The sequence below is a fragment of the Neodiprion pinetum genome, chromosome 5 (assembly GCF_021155775.2).
Source record: "Neodiprion pinetum isolate iyNeoPine1 chromosome 5, iyNeoPine1.2, whole genome shotgun sequence".
In the NCBI taxonomy this organism is placed as follows: domain Eukaryota; kingdom Metazoa; phylum Arthropoda; class Insecta; order Hymenoptera; family Diprionidae; genus Neodiprion; species Neodiprion pinetum.
The window spans coordinates 28,236,128-28,250,950 of record NC_060236.1 but is presented as its reverse complement, the minus strand read 5'-3'; the positions used below and the strand labels follow the sequence as shown (position 1 = coordinate 28,250,950).

Sequence of the window (14,823 nt, the reverse complement as noted above, 5' to 3'; positions counted from 1 at the left end):
AATGAAAGTCTGCGAGGAGAGTTGTATACTTTAGTTTCAGAACTGAAGCTGGTCGTAGACGTGGTCCTATTATTCGAGAAAATCGAGGAGTAGGGTTGCCTGTACTACGCAATCGGGTCAGATCTAGTTCGACGCGGTATCTGGAATGGAACACGATCGTGTCCCAGGAGTGCATTGTTTACTTTAACTTGGTTCGTTACACCGGAATCTCCGACGACAATTAGCTCAGAAGTTACGGGAAAGAATGAGGAATCGCAATGCGCAATTTTCGTCTAGCGGTATCTTCGAGTTCTTCGCGATCCCGGATCGTCTTTTGTATACTCGATCTGGTGTGAAAAAGCCCAATTTTATCGGTTCACCGTTTTTGCCAGTCACGAAACTCTCCAGTTTGATATAATTCAATACCAATTCATCACGCATCGCAATCTGTTTTTTCGCCGTAAGTTAAGATCGTTGACCTTCTTTATTATAAGCCATTACAGTTTCGTATAATTCTCATACGTAATGAAGCACTTTATTTGTAATCAACGGATCGCGAACAATTTTTTTACCTTTCGAATATACTGACAACATCGTTCCTATTTATCGACTATTAAACAGATCGTGAATGAAAATATTACTATCCGCGACAATAATGATCGAGGAAAACTAGATATGGTATTAAGATGTGATTTGTATTGAGACTGTGAATTTCGTTACAAGAACGCGATGGAGTTTCTATTCGCAAGTAATGGTTCACTATAGTTGAAAAAATATTTTCACTATAGATTAATGATTAAGTCTCGATCGTAACCATGAGTACTTCCAATCATTTATTATACCTATATCGTGATTAAATTAACGTAAGAAGATCGTATTTGAATAGTTTATCTATTCTATCTATTCATTAACATGAAATCCGAAATGTTGTCACCTAACGCCTGCCAGTAGGCAATTAGCTGTACGTCTCAACATTAATTGTGACGGGGAAAAATATCCCAAATGCCCCTTGCGCTTTCGTACCATTTCGAAACTTTCAAATCAAATTTTAGGAACGATAAAAAAGGGGAGGGGACTGATGATATGTTAAGCCACACAGAACACAGAAGTTTGGTACAAATTCGAGGATCTCCTGAATTCGTGATTTCATGGAACTCACGATTTACCTGGTAGAGTATTAGCAGCACTAGAATGCGCGGTTTCAGGAGATGAGCAGGTATGATAATATATTTTTTTTCTCCAAGGAAGTATGAGAGAGCTCCAGTTACCGACTGAACAAAAATTCCCCGGACAACTAAGTCTAATGGTTGGGTCTGGGATGCTGGCAGCAGCGTCTGGTTTTAATTCGCCGCGGCACACTGTTGCGGCAGATGGCCAACAGAGTGCGCTCATAAACCGAGATTCGACAGGACTTTTTTCCCGGAACAGCTGCCAACAGTTTATAATCCTGTGTTTCTTTATTTACACCGTGTTCGTGACCGCGGGTCGAGAGGCGACCACTATCCCCACGTACTAAATATTCTAAGTAGTGTGCTTGCGTGGGTATTCATACGTGATTTCCCAGTGTCATACAGCGCAGCCCCAACAAGCGCATAGTTAAAATCCAATCAGCACACGCCGTACGCCTACATGCAGACCAATCGCGCACACAAGGTGCGCTCCACCTTGTGCATGGACGCATGCACGTATGTATACAAAGAAGCCCATCATCATCATTAGCAGTAGCAGCAGCACCAGCAGCAGCAACAGCAGTGTGAAAAGATTACAAAGAAAGAGAATAGAAGTAGCTAGCAGTGAGTGAACGCGATAAGGTAGCAGCGGTTAGTCGCGTCGCGCAATCATGGCACCCCGATGAATTCTCGCCGCGAAAAGGAAACTATGGACAGAAAGAAATACGTAAAAGTCTGAAAAGTAAAATTGCGTAAATATAATAACCGAGCTCCGCGAAGACAGGCGACACCTGCGTGCCACGACGATAACAGCCGTGATTTCGTTTTATATACCTGGTATAAATTACCGCAGGTAGTACAGGTCGCGCAGTCACGCGTATACCTGGAAAAACGATGAGTCGATAGACGGGCGGTCTTCTCTCTCCTCGCACTGTAGCCAAATGAATCTTAAACGCGTCTGTGGCTCGCAAACCTTCAGTGTTAAAACAAGTGAATCTGAGAGTTGAACCAGCGGTTTTTTAAAAATCGAACGCCCCGAACCGCCGCTGGCCCCCAAGGGGTCTGTTTCTTGAACGTATTCGCGGCCCGCAAACCGTCGGGAGTTAAAACAAGTGGATCGGTGAATTGAACCAGCGGTTTTTTGAAAATCGAACGGCCCGAACCGCCGCTCGCCCCAATGTTCAACCCAGCTGGCAGCGACTCGCCTTCCTTGTCATCCGCGCTCTCGTCCTCATCCTCGGCCGTTGTCTCGAGGTGATAACAGTCGCCTGAAGCGAGGCGCGAACGGTCGATACACGCGGCAAACTGAGCCGAATTCCCTTGGACAGAGCAACCTGAACCCTAAACATGAACGGCCTCAGCCTGAGCGAGTTGTGCTGTCTTTTCTGCTGCCCCCCATGTCCGTCCAGGATCGCGGCTAAGCTCGCCTTCCTTCCTCCGGAGCCGACGTACTCCTTCACCGAGGACGAGGCCTCCAGCTCGAAATTTACCATCGCCCTGTCGGAGCGTGCCGAGTGGCAATATACGGAGCGCGAAAAGGAATCCGTCGAGGGTTTCTACGCCCGCACCTCCCGCGGGAATCGGATCGCCTGTTTGTTCGTCAGGTGTTCGGCGACCGCGAGGTTTACGATACTATTTTCCCACGGAAATGCCGTCGACCTCGGACAGATGTCCAGCTTCTACCTGGGCCTCGGCTCCAGGATAAACTGCAACATATTCAGCTACGATTATTCTGGCTACGGGGTCTCGGGTGGCAAACCTTCGGAAAAGAATTTGTACGCAGATATTGACGCCGCCTGGCATGCTCTCAGGACCAGGTACGGCATCAGCCCTGAAAACATCATCCTCTATGGACAGAGCATCGGCACCGTTCCTACCGTCGATCTTGCAGCCAGGTATGAAGTCGGCGCTGTCGTTCTTCATTCGCCTCTTATGTCTGGGATGAGGGTCGCCTTTCCCAATACCAAGAGGACCTGGTTCTTCGACGCTTTTCCTAGGTAATTTAAGTTGTAAACAAAACCTGACTTAATGTCATTTTATTTATCGATACATGGATAAAGTCACGTTTCAAATTTATCCTCGAAGAAAAATTACTCAAGCAAATGGAACTGATATCGAGTTTCATCCGTTAATCTGAAAGAAATATCTTCTTTCTTTATCAATTTAAATCGAATGTCTGATATTTATCTTTCGATTAGATAGAATCTAAAATGCCAAATTCCTAATTAGTTCTGCTCATTCGTCGCACTTCTAATATTATTCTGAATATGTAAATAATTGACATGATATGGTTAACGAATTCCTTGCAAAGCACCTCAGGCTTGTACCCCAGAAATGTCAGTCATACGCTGTTATTTCTGTATCAAGTAGCGATAAAAACTCTTCTCGGTAGCTATCAGAATGTTCGTTTTCCCAGGAAATCTTGCAGCTTATTTTGAGATTGCAGCAGCTGACGACTTGCTGATGAAATGCATCCCGCTATCTCCAGTCATGTATCTCGTTGTGTTCTTTCAATGCTTTCACCGAGCACTCTCTTTATTCCCTTTATTCTCTTTCCATTCTCTTAATGCCTCTTTCACTGTTGCTGTTCGTATTGTTATCACTAACAAGAACAAAGAGTGCAAAGAATACTTCAGATCGGAAAGACTTTTGCATTACTAGATTCCATATCAAATATTCTGGTATTTTGACGGATATTTCGTTTAATATTGATCAGAGAAAAGTTGGGATTGTCTCTTTCTAAATCCTTGTGGTCACTTTGTTCACTTCCCTACGTAGTGGTAAAACAAAAGAGAAAGTTATGAGAAAGTTGTTTGAAAATCGTTAAATCATTGAAACTTCTAAATACACAAAGCAAAGTGTTTAATTTAAATGAATTCTCTTTAACTTTATCGATGATATCGTAAATCGGTTCTTTATTTTAGATACTTGTATAGTTGGTTACTATCTCTCTTTGTTATTAATTTTTTTTTTTTCAACTACGTTCCATGTTTTCATTCAACGATCACAACTCCATAATAAATCTGTCCCTGTCTACAATACAATCTATGTTACTTATTTTTTGGATTTGACTTTTTTTTTATTGACTTTCGTTTTATTCCTTTGTTCTTTCACCATCATTAATAAAACTATTAGTACCCCGTACTACCACATGGTAGAATCCGGGGTAGAGATAATTATTCATGCTGTACGGTTATTCACAATCAATTCTCAAAGTTATCATTGACGCACAGCTCTGATATTCAAACGTAATGAATCATTGTTTAAAGAATCCTAAGAACGATTAATGCAGAATGATGAAGGTGTTTTTTGTCCTCCAATTAATCCTCTCCAAGATACTCGGTCTAAACTGATATCTGGAAAATAATCACAATCTGTTTAATGTTTGTTATTCATTTTATTGCCGGCATCTGATGTCTAAAGAAAAAAAAAAAGGAAAAAGAAAAACATTCCTACCTTGAGTCACTTTTCTACTATTCAATCTTTCAATAATGATTTGATTTTCGTACATTTGCGTTGCGCTAATTAATATCTTTGCTAGACACATACATTGTATGAATATCAAGTACAGCTAATGTGAAAGTATCCACGTAATATTCTTTTGTGTTAGAGGCAGAGAAATAGCATACGTAGTCTGGCATACATTTTCTGGGACACCTTTTACAGATATTCAAAACTACCTACAGACGAACGAAGTAACAGTAGGCAGAGTGAATCAAACTTCTTATGTAGTGTCACCCGCGTATATCCACGGACACAGCAAGCAGTTATGTGTACAGCGCATTTGTTTGTACTAAGCATTTTACACTTTGCCTTGGATATATTTGCAGTGGGGACATATATATCTTACCTACCGTGTACAACGTTATATGTGATGCAAAAATAAGTTGTCGCGTTTGACTGGAACGCCAATCATTTATTCACTTAATATGTATTCTATTTCCGCACCTTTCTTCATACATTAATTATCGATGAAAGATGTGAGACAGAGATCAGATTATGATAACGTGCGTGAAATAAAAATGTGATCTCATCAGGTTTCGATGAATTTTTTTCTTCGTTATTATTGTTTTTCTTTCTTCCGTTACAGTATAGATAAAGTTCCAAAAGTGACGTCGCCTGTTCTGGTCATTCACGGGACGGAAGACGAAGTTATAGACTTTAGCCATGGTCTAGCGATTTACGAACGATGTCCAAGACCTGTGGAACCATTATGGGTTGAGGTAAATAGAAAACTGATCATCATACCTATAGTGAATAAGTGCGCATATCGGTTTACCACAAATTTCTGAAATGACGTTATCGTAACGAAACATTGGGAAAAAATCACTATTTCCTTATTTTTACAATGATTTTGAAGGAACTAAGGTTTCAAAATGTGAGTATGTTTTCTTTTATTGCGGTTTAATAAATTTCAAACAGTTACAAAATCGCGAATTAACGGTTTTCCTCGGTATGAATCGTTACGACAACGCTACTAACTTCAACACGATATTTTTTCCACCTATTAACGCTGTCTATTATTCCCTTGTTTTATTTTCTTGTCTAGTTCTGGCATGCGCGAATAACCACACGTATATTAGCAGTAAATTATTCATGTAACATATTATACGAGAATACGTTATCTTGACAAGACGATGAGAAAGACGAATAAGAAGGAGAATACGTTGTTGTCGCGTACGATTTCAGATGCTGGTGGTGTGAAAAAGATGTCTTCCATGCGATGTGAAGGAGAGAGGGACAGAAGAAAAAAAAAAACAAAAAAAAGGCAAAATTTAGGACAGAAATAGACCCACAGTTTTGTTATAAAGTGACGCGAGATGATAACACAATTTCAATATTATTTACACACGTACATGTCACAGAAAGCTGGATGAATGCGTACCTCTTTGTTGGATAATTTATACACGCCAACACGAATACATCTATGTTATCTGTACACCTATTACCTACGCGTATAATACTTATCCCGCGCAGACAGAATTACAGGGGAAGGCATTCATTGTTTTACCGATTGTAAGAAGAAAATGCGCCGTGTGACTAACACTGAGAGGAAGAAACTAGTCAATCGATAATTCGATTATTCTGATAAGAAAAATTGGTGGAATTAACGAATCAGGATCGCTCCTGGGAAAAAGACAAAGAAAAACCGAAATGAAAAAGAATAAATTGAGATAAATATAATTAAAAACTAAACTCTTGCCCGTCGTGAAAGTTATTATCGTTACCATTATTTTTTCTCTTTAAAAAAAAAATATTTTCCTTCAACGTTGCCGCAGAATCGGCGAATTCAAAGCTTTGCCGTTACACCCAGTAATGTCGTTTAACACGTAACGCGATTAGGGTGACGACATCGTTGTTAGAAACAGCTGCGTGCACACTGTATACGTATAGATTTTTGACACTGATAACAGTTTCGATCAATTAATATCTAATCTTAACTCGTAATATAAATAGTATAAAAACGCGGTGAATTTCCAGAATTAGATTAAGATTCAGAAATTTTGCGTTGAATCAATTATTATCTCCATCTTAGATTTCCGTTACCGCTTCCTCGATACCTTCCGACTAATTTTGAATAATCCTGGAATCCGGGTAAACCCGGTTTACAGAGAAATAATTATTCCACTCGCGGTAAAGGAAAACCGTCCGTTGTTCCAAAAACACTCAGTGTGTTTCGTGCACAATGTGTGTTGGGTAATCAGTGTTAACTTAATGTAATTTGCTGAGATCTGCAATTCCAACAGAAACTGTCGCATGACTCGTCTTGCTATGTATTCATCTTATCACTCTCTCTCTCTCTCTCTCTCTTTTAGATGCATGAAGGAAGTGTTTAATCATTCCATTCATGTTATCTTATCTTCAGATAATTCCAAGGCAATTACTTCGCGAGTGTGTGCTAGGTATTCCATACTCCACTCGGTATATTTATGCAAATCTGTGATTCCTTAGGTACACGTACACCTAATTTTACTTTCACAAACATTCCAGCGCACGTGATTGACGAGTTTCGTGATACTCGAAGGCAAAAATCTAATATTAGCCCCATAATCAACGAAGTATGTAACGGGAACTTTATTCATTTCTACAACAGATATCCCAAGGTTTTTTTTTCGCAATGCAGAATTCCGAGACTTCAAAAAACGGACATAATAATTGTCACTGATCGTTTGTATGGCGTGAAATGCCGTAGCCTTTGCTGATTAATAACCCCCTCAGTGATATCCAGACTGGTGTCATGACGCGAATCGCAAACCGAGATACAACGGCCTTATAATAACCGCATATCTGTCGCGTAAATTATTATCAATGAATTTCCGTACTTCGCTGCTGCTTTCAACGAAAATATACGAAATACTGGGATCGTGACTTTGTCAGTAAACTGGATTACAACACGCGAACAAACATGGCGGCGTCAGTTAAGCGGTGACGGCATTATTTTTTACAACCGGGCGTTCAATTCGCTGTTAAAAAATCGAAAACGTAGACGGCTTTTGACTGTGCAAGCATTTACAAACCGACAGAGCACTCAATTTTTTACAACCTACGATATCGTTAATAGTAATTGTATGGCAAAGTCGTGAGGTGGAGCGTAGATCAAGTTATAACGGCCATTTACACTTTCCACACTTTTTCACCGACGCAGCATGAAAAAACGAACTTGTTGAATTGAAAACTTACTAACAATGGAAAATGGTGTCAACAAATTTACATCTGTATATTTGGTTTCAGGGAGCGGGTCACAACGACGTGGAGCTTTACAATCAGTATTTGGAACGACTGAAGCAGTTTGTGAGCGTAGAGCTGGTCAACTGACGTCGACTGAGCCTCTCCCAGGGTCAGGGGGGGCAAGTAGGAGGTCATGTACGTGCTGGAAACCAGGGTCACTCGGTTTCGAACAATTCAAACACGACCAGTTCAATATCAACAACATCACCTACAGAAAAACTTCTATAGCAATCGCCCTCCGCAGGGGAGACTATCCCAGTTCTTCCCTGTGACCAGGATACCTCGCCTCTCTCAAACGATGAGGTATTCTACTTCCAAGAGGATAAATCTATCCCGACTAAAAAAGCCAGCAATGATGTCGTTCCCTCCTCAATTACAATGTGTGATCAAAAAAAAGGCATGGAAGTAGCACCACCTGAACAGGCTGTCTACTGTGCTAGTGATCATTGCGCCAAGAGAGAGCCAAGGCCGGCTGAAACTGTCTCGGAAAACGGCAGTACAATAAAAAGAAGTCAGAGAAATCAGGCCAGCGACATTGATGCGTCAAAGAAACATAACAAGCAAGGAATATTGAAGAAATTGTCCTCCGGTGATCAGTCCGGCAACTTTAGCTTGGTCAAAATCCAGATTGAAACTTGTCCGCAATTCACTGAAAGTAAAACCAGCCGGAGTTCCAACACTGTGGAAGGCGAAACTGACACGAAATCGTCAAGGGTAAAACAGAACAGTACGCAGAGTCAAACACAGACTCAAAGCTATAATTCTGTCGAACCTGAGACGGAAACAGAGTCCTTGAGGAACAGTAATAGTAGAAGTCGCGTTAAGAAATCCGCGATTTCGGAGAGCTCAAAAAGCACTAAAACGAACCCTGAATGCTCAAAAGAAAAGAGATCCTCGCTAGGTAACAAGGCTGTGAAAAGCTGTTCGAAGGTCAGCGATAAACGTGACGTGAAAAAGCAAAAACCTTCCTGCAGTCCGTTCAAGAAGCTCAGTCGATCGTCGCTTACAATTGAGCCTGATAAGATCACTGTTAATTTATCAAAGTATTCACCATGCGCCAGCAGACTTGCAGCTAGTTCAAAAATACTGTCCAGTAACTCGCCAACGAGTCCAGAGAGCCCTCTGAGGGCTGTGCGATCCAGGAGTCCATCAAACTATGGCAACTGTTCGTCAACCTCTTCTTTGTCAGCGTCGGCAAGATCGCGTGAGGTGGGGACAGGGATGGAAAAGGTAACCATTCAGGCCAGTCTGTCGCTCAATATAAGACAGTTTCAAAAATCGGGTAATTCTACTCCCAGAAGTAAAAGTGTCGGCGACAGCTGCGTTACCTCGCCTACTAGCGAGGGAACTACGACTAGCTGCTCTCCGACTGGAACTGAAATACTGTCTCTTGACGAAGTGGGATCTAACGCAGTAGTAAACAATGACGGGGATAATACCGCGTCGAAACAGACTCTCGTCAGTGAGATCCAGGGTAATTGTGTTGCTCGTGGCTCTCAAAAAATGAAAAAAACTACACTGGAGACCAAGTGTTAGTCAACGATCCGCAGGTGGCGGAAACTCGAAGATTGTAATTTTATCGGAGGCAATTTTTAAGACTTCTAAAAAATAGAGAAAAAGAAAGAAAAACTTGCATAGTGTAAAGTAAATCGAGTTTTTGTATAGATTCTACTTATTTTGTGTAAAATTAAAGGTGTAACAAATCTTTAAATACTCTGTCGTACAGAAATTCGTATCATTCGGTTATTTTATTTACTTAATTATAAAAAATTTCGCCGTACGTTATTTTAGGAAAGAGAAGGAGCAGAAAGTGAGCAACGCAATTCAAACTTGAACCACTTTGAGGCATAAAAACTAGAAGCGAAGTCGACGAGTCCAGATAAAATATAAATGTGTTGCATACCAACTATATCCTAATAAATCTTACTATGTATCTGTCATCAAGTTTTCATCTATCAACAACGGCTATCGTTATCAGGAGTATTTCTTCCACTATTCCTATTCACGTTATAATGATAATAATATCAGGAACATTTAGTTCAAACAAGAACAGCAGGACTTATGCAGTCCGATGCTTATCGTCGTTAATTTCTTCTGTTTCGTTTCGTCGTTAATTCCGATCGATCCTAATCAGCTTACCTTACCTTAGTTTGTTATCGTATAGTGATTAATAAAATCTGTGCATTATTCTCAGGCCACTCGACAAACTTGAAGTTTTCGCTTTCGTATATTCATCCGAAAGTTTTCTGTCATTTTCATCAATAATATCCATTGTACACTTATGTTTCATATTGTACATTCAGATAATTGCAAAAAAATAATATTAAGGGCTTATGTTGTATACATAGAACATGAGGAGGAGAATAACGAATAAAAAACTGATTTTAACGTTGAAACAATTGAAAAAAAAAAAAAAACCATGAAAAAAACCAAAATTTTGATTGTCAACCGATTATTTCTCCAGTAACCTTACAATTATGGAATCAAACAATTTTAATATCACGTATGATATACATTTATGTACGTACTTGTGTTATATGTGTCGTGATTGTAATGAAAGACATTAATAATTGAGGGTCGTTATTCGGGGAGACTGCTCTTCATCATTCTAAAAGTAATTTGCTACTAAAGAGGCTCGAGTATTAGAGAATGGGGCGAGGCAACAAGCAATCTTATCCATGTTACAGAACGTTGCGACGAGTGTTGAAAATAATTTTTTCACAATTGTATGATCTTGATTAATTATCTATTATAAGAATCTGTTCTATCAGAAAAATTATACCCAATTTTAAAAGACTAAAAAAAAACAAAATAAAAAAAAATTGCAAAAACAAATTATTTTTCTATTTTGTTATTACTAACATCATTGGGATTGTTATACGATTGTGTATGAACAAGAAGAAAACCAAAACGAAATGTAAAAGTTTCTCTTTCGTTATATCTCGCATACATTAGTGAATACAAACCTGACACGAAATGGGTATTTATACGTATAATTGAGCAAATACAAATCTATGCAATAGTAAAATCGACGTATACATAGAAATATATATATATATATATATATATATATATATATATATATATATATATATATAAACACATAGGGTGGTCCTTGTTTTCACTGAATATTCTCTCTCCCTCCCTCCCACCGTTATTCGTCAGTTCACAGACTGGGAATAAAGTTGATCCAGGTTCTAAACGTATGGTGGGGGTTCAGCGAATTTTTAGAAAATAAATTTTTTTACACCATTGTCGTTGTTGCTGGCTTATTTCCTATGTTTTCGTTGCTTGATATTTCATAAAAAGACTACCCCTTCACATACCTATACATATACACGTGTATACATTTTATAAATAAGTACAGAGCTATGTATAAAAGTTTATACAAAAATAAAAGAAAGAAATGATCAGAATAATAACAACAATAATAATAGGTTCGTAAATACAAATAACAAACTATACTATAACAGTGAGTGATGCGATGTCGTGTCTTATAAAGAGAGGGTGAAAGGAGGATAATAAAGTTGCGAAAAAAGGAAAAAAAAAAAATTGATACGAAGTAAAATAAAATTAAAATAATAAAGACGACGATGATTAACTACTTATTATACATGAATGGTGTATATATATATTATATCTATAGACATGTAAGGTATACAATAACTATGAAGAAGCAAATAGCTAGAGACAATATAACTGCCAAATTTAAAATACGCTAACTACCTACCTTATAGTTTGATACCTTACCTTATTGATTGATTGATTGATTGATCAGTTATTGTTCCAGTACGTAACTTCATAACCTACGTGTTTATTATTATTATTATTATTATTATTATTATTATTATTATTATTAATGCTAGTAGTATTTTTATATCGACGTATGTATGATAGGCATGTCGTTCGTTTGTACGCATGTGACGTCTGTATGAGCATGTGTGAGTGTTTCTGTACAATAGTTAATCCACGTAATTACGAATCTTCTGTGAAATTTAAATACTATTACTATTGTTGTTGTTGTTGTTGTTGTTGTTGTTGTTGGTATTATTGTTACTGTTGTTGTTGTTATTGTTCACTGTGCGTAGCAGTTTTCAATCAAGGAAGAAGTTACGAGCCAATGGAATAATAAACCGTTCATGTTATAATATTCTTTTTACGTTTTTTCCTTTACCATTTTTATAACGACATTTGTAAGGCCTCGAGTTTAAGATAAAATTGATAAAAATTCGGAGTTTCTCATCGATAATTGAAAAATATCTACTACAGTCAAACTCTCGCTAGAACGCCATCTGAAAGTGAAATTCCCTCAGCCACATAGCTGTTTGTAATTTATTTATACCGTTATTTTGTTATATGTTATTTTATTTATCTTTGCTGTTTTTAAGCAGATATAAGTTGACGCGGTACGAATTTATTAGTAATTCGTGATAGTAAATTAATTTTAATGAAATGTTACTTAAAGCCGATTGTTTACATTGGCGTTATTCATGTGATAATAAATATTTAGTAGGCGTAGGTGATAATTATTTCGTGCGATTTTCGACGATTTGCTGATTATCAGATATTTCCGAAGGTAATGACAATGGCAATTTTGCTACGCATATGTCTACTCTGTTCGTGACTATAGTGATAAGAATTTCAATTCCAATACCGTTCAATTTTTAACACGCTAATTGATCCCTCATACGACAGATATAAGAATTTAAAAGAAACTCAATAAAAACCTACCATTTAATGTATATAATACACGTGTTCTCAACTTTCAGAATGTTTGGTATATAATTCCGTTGGCTCAAAATTTTTGTAAAATACAAAACTCAAACTTAAAAAAAGCAAATTAGAAGGATTGACATACCTGAAAAATAAATATTTCTTAGAATTACGATGTATTCATTTACAGTGGCAGAATATATTGATAATAAATTGTGTTTCATTTCAAAAGTTGTGCATGCAAATTCGTACTAGATTTCGTTCAATTTTGAAGCGAATTAATTTTTTGGTACTCAAAACACAATAATAATAATAATAATAATAACAGTAAGATTAATAAAATAAAAAGCTCTGTAGTATAAATAATTTTATGGTGTAAATATAATTATATAGCGCGTAAAAAAACGTACAGTTTAAGGAACCGATAACAAAGTCCATATATATATATAAAAAAAATAAAAAAAAATTAATTATAATACCGTGGTATATGATAATTGATACAATTATATAGTATATATTATACATATGCCTATAACTATAGAGAATTCTAATGATGTAAGTATTCGAAATGAAAAGTAAAAAATGTTCTAAACTACACAGAAATGAAAAATAATAATTAATATTTAAATTGTATACTGATAATTGCCGTTGGTAAATAAAGTAATAATAATAAAAATTATAATAAATAAAAAGTACATAAAAGGTACGTAATATAAATCGGCCACAGCTGACGAGATATTTATACAAATAATGAATCGTTAATTTTATCATACAGAAAAAAAAAGCATCTCTTCAGGGGAAATTCTCGTGTAATAAATATTGTATAATGAGGCACAATAAGTGAAAAATCATACAGAAAAATCATTGCATAGTAATATGGCGAAAGATATAAAAGAAAAATATTAAAAACAAATCAACAAATTAAACGAAAATGTAATTAGAAAAAAAGAAGAAGAAAAAGATAATCTAAACAAACAAAAAACAAAATTAAACTGATGTATGAAATTAACCTGTGCATTGTTAATTACGAGTCATTACGACTTGCAATTAATACATAGGTATCTAATAATTCGGACAGATCAATTACAGTGCACTCTCTCAATAGGACCGCGCAGGAAATGCAATGTTTCCGTCATTTCTACGAACATATAAACAAACTTATTCCCAGTTTAACACAAATCTAAAAAATAAAAAAAATTATTCGTAGAAAATCGGTTCCACTCTTGTACAGTTGCGGCCCTATTGAGAGAGTGCACTGTACTGAACAGGCCGAATTAATCGGTTACATACATATTAATAATATTGTTTTATACTTCCGACATAAATTAGTCATCTATATTGGTATAAGCGTTGAATATAGCTAATTAATAAATATTCTATACATACACCTTACTATTATTATACACATTGTACTCGACTAGTGTTGTGAAGTATTGGTTAATTAAACGTCTTATATACCTATCCTACATACCATTGCAATGTAAATTAGAATTATAAGCATCTGTGAATCGGTATGTTTATTGTATTACACTCTTCGTACAACATTATTTCATACCCAGTTATATTAATTGTCAAAAGTAGTGTATTACCATTATTATCAAGTATTAATATAAACTGTGCTGCCATATGTATTATATGCTTGATTATCAAACCTTTTGAAAAAAATTAACGCTGCGTGGTATAAATTTCTAAAATTTTCTCACCAGTTGTCAGTAATAAAATACGAAATAACGCAATAAAATAAAATAAACTTATGTTTACTTATACCTATACACAGCATTTACCGGATAACGAGTTTGTTACTTAGGAATCCAGTTTATTTCCATATAGAGAACCGTGCCACTGTATATGATAATCACATTAAACAATGGCTCGTAATATCAGATGTGACATTTTCCCAAACATGTTGTCTCGCCATGCTGCCATAATATCGAAATTTTCGACGCTAATTGACCTGAACCGCTCGAAACGAATTTTTCCGTAATTTGAACGAAAACGTAAACACAGCAAAAAAATATACGTATTCAAAAAATTCGATGCACATGCGATTGAAATATCATCGAAGTCGCTAATTCGGTAATAATAACATCGCTATTGGTGGATTGATCGAGTAATTAAAAGTCGAACACGGCGAAAAAGCATAAAATATCGTTATTGATTGTTAATTAAAATGGCATTGAATTGGAGTTACCTGTATTTTGAAATATTGTTACGCTACTATGATTATTATTAT

At 36.8% G+C, this 14,823-nt stretch overlaps 2 protein-coding genes and 1 long non-coding RNA gene across 4 annotated transcripts; 2 read left to right on the top strand and 1 right to left on the bottom strand.

The window, feature by feature from the left end:
- Positions 1-1,367: 1,367 nt before the first annotated feature.
- LOC124219520 (alpha/beta hydrolase domain-containing protein 17B) lies at positions 1,368-11,429 on the top strand. Its single transcript, XM_046627214.2, has 3 exons — positions 1,368-3,145; positions 5,239-5,371; positions 7,881-11,429. The coding sequence occupies exons 1-3, from the start codon at positions 2,496-2,498 to the stop codon at positions 7,962-7,964; spliced, it is 867 nt and encodes a 288-aa protein (XP_046483170.1). The 5' UTR covers positions 1,368-2,495; the 3' UTR covers positions 7,965-11,429.
- LOC124219525 (uncharacterized) lies at positions 4,068-5,830 on the bottom strand. Of its 2 annotated transcripts, none has more exons than XR_011177152.1 (3): positions 5,631-5,830; positions 4,605-5,348; positions 4,068-4,504 (listed from the first exon to the last, which is right to left on the bottom strand). It is a non-coding gene; the product is annotated as an uncharacterized lncRNA (long non-coding RNA). The 2 variants fall into 2 exon arrangements; XR_011177151.1 differs by having other exon boundaries at positions 5,653-5,830.
- LOC138191046 (serine-rich adhesin for platelets-like) lies at positions 8,256-9,413 on the top strand. Its single transcript, XM_069136514.1, has one exon. It carries the CDS (start codon positions 8,256-8,258, stop codon positions 9,411-9,413), a length of 1,158 nt encoding a protein of 385 aa, XP_068992615.1.
- Positions 11,430-14,823: the final 3,394 nt, after the last annotated feature.

Excerpts from the sequence above, each read along its gene's own strand:
- LOC124219520 (XM_046627214.2), top strand. The coding sequence starts at position 2,496 with ATGAACGGCCTCAGCCTGAGCGAGTTGTGCTGTCTTTTCTGCTGCCCC. Across the intron at positions 3,146-5,238 it reads TTCTTCGACGCTTTTCCTAG|TATAGATAAAGTTCCAAAAG; the intron begins GTAATTTAAGTT and ends CTTCCGTTACAG. Across the intron at positions 5,372-7,880 it reads TGGAACCATTATGGGTTGAG|GGAGCGGGTCACAACGACGT; the intron begins GTAAATAGAAAA and ends ATTTGGTTTCAG.
- LOC138191046 (XM_069136514.1), top strand. The coding sequence starts at position 8,256 with ATGTGTGATCAAAAAAAAGGCATGGAAGTAGCACCACCTGAACAGGCT.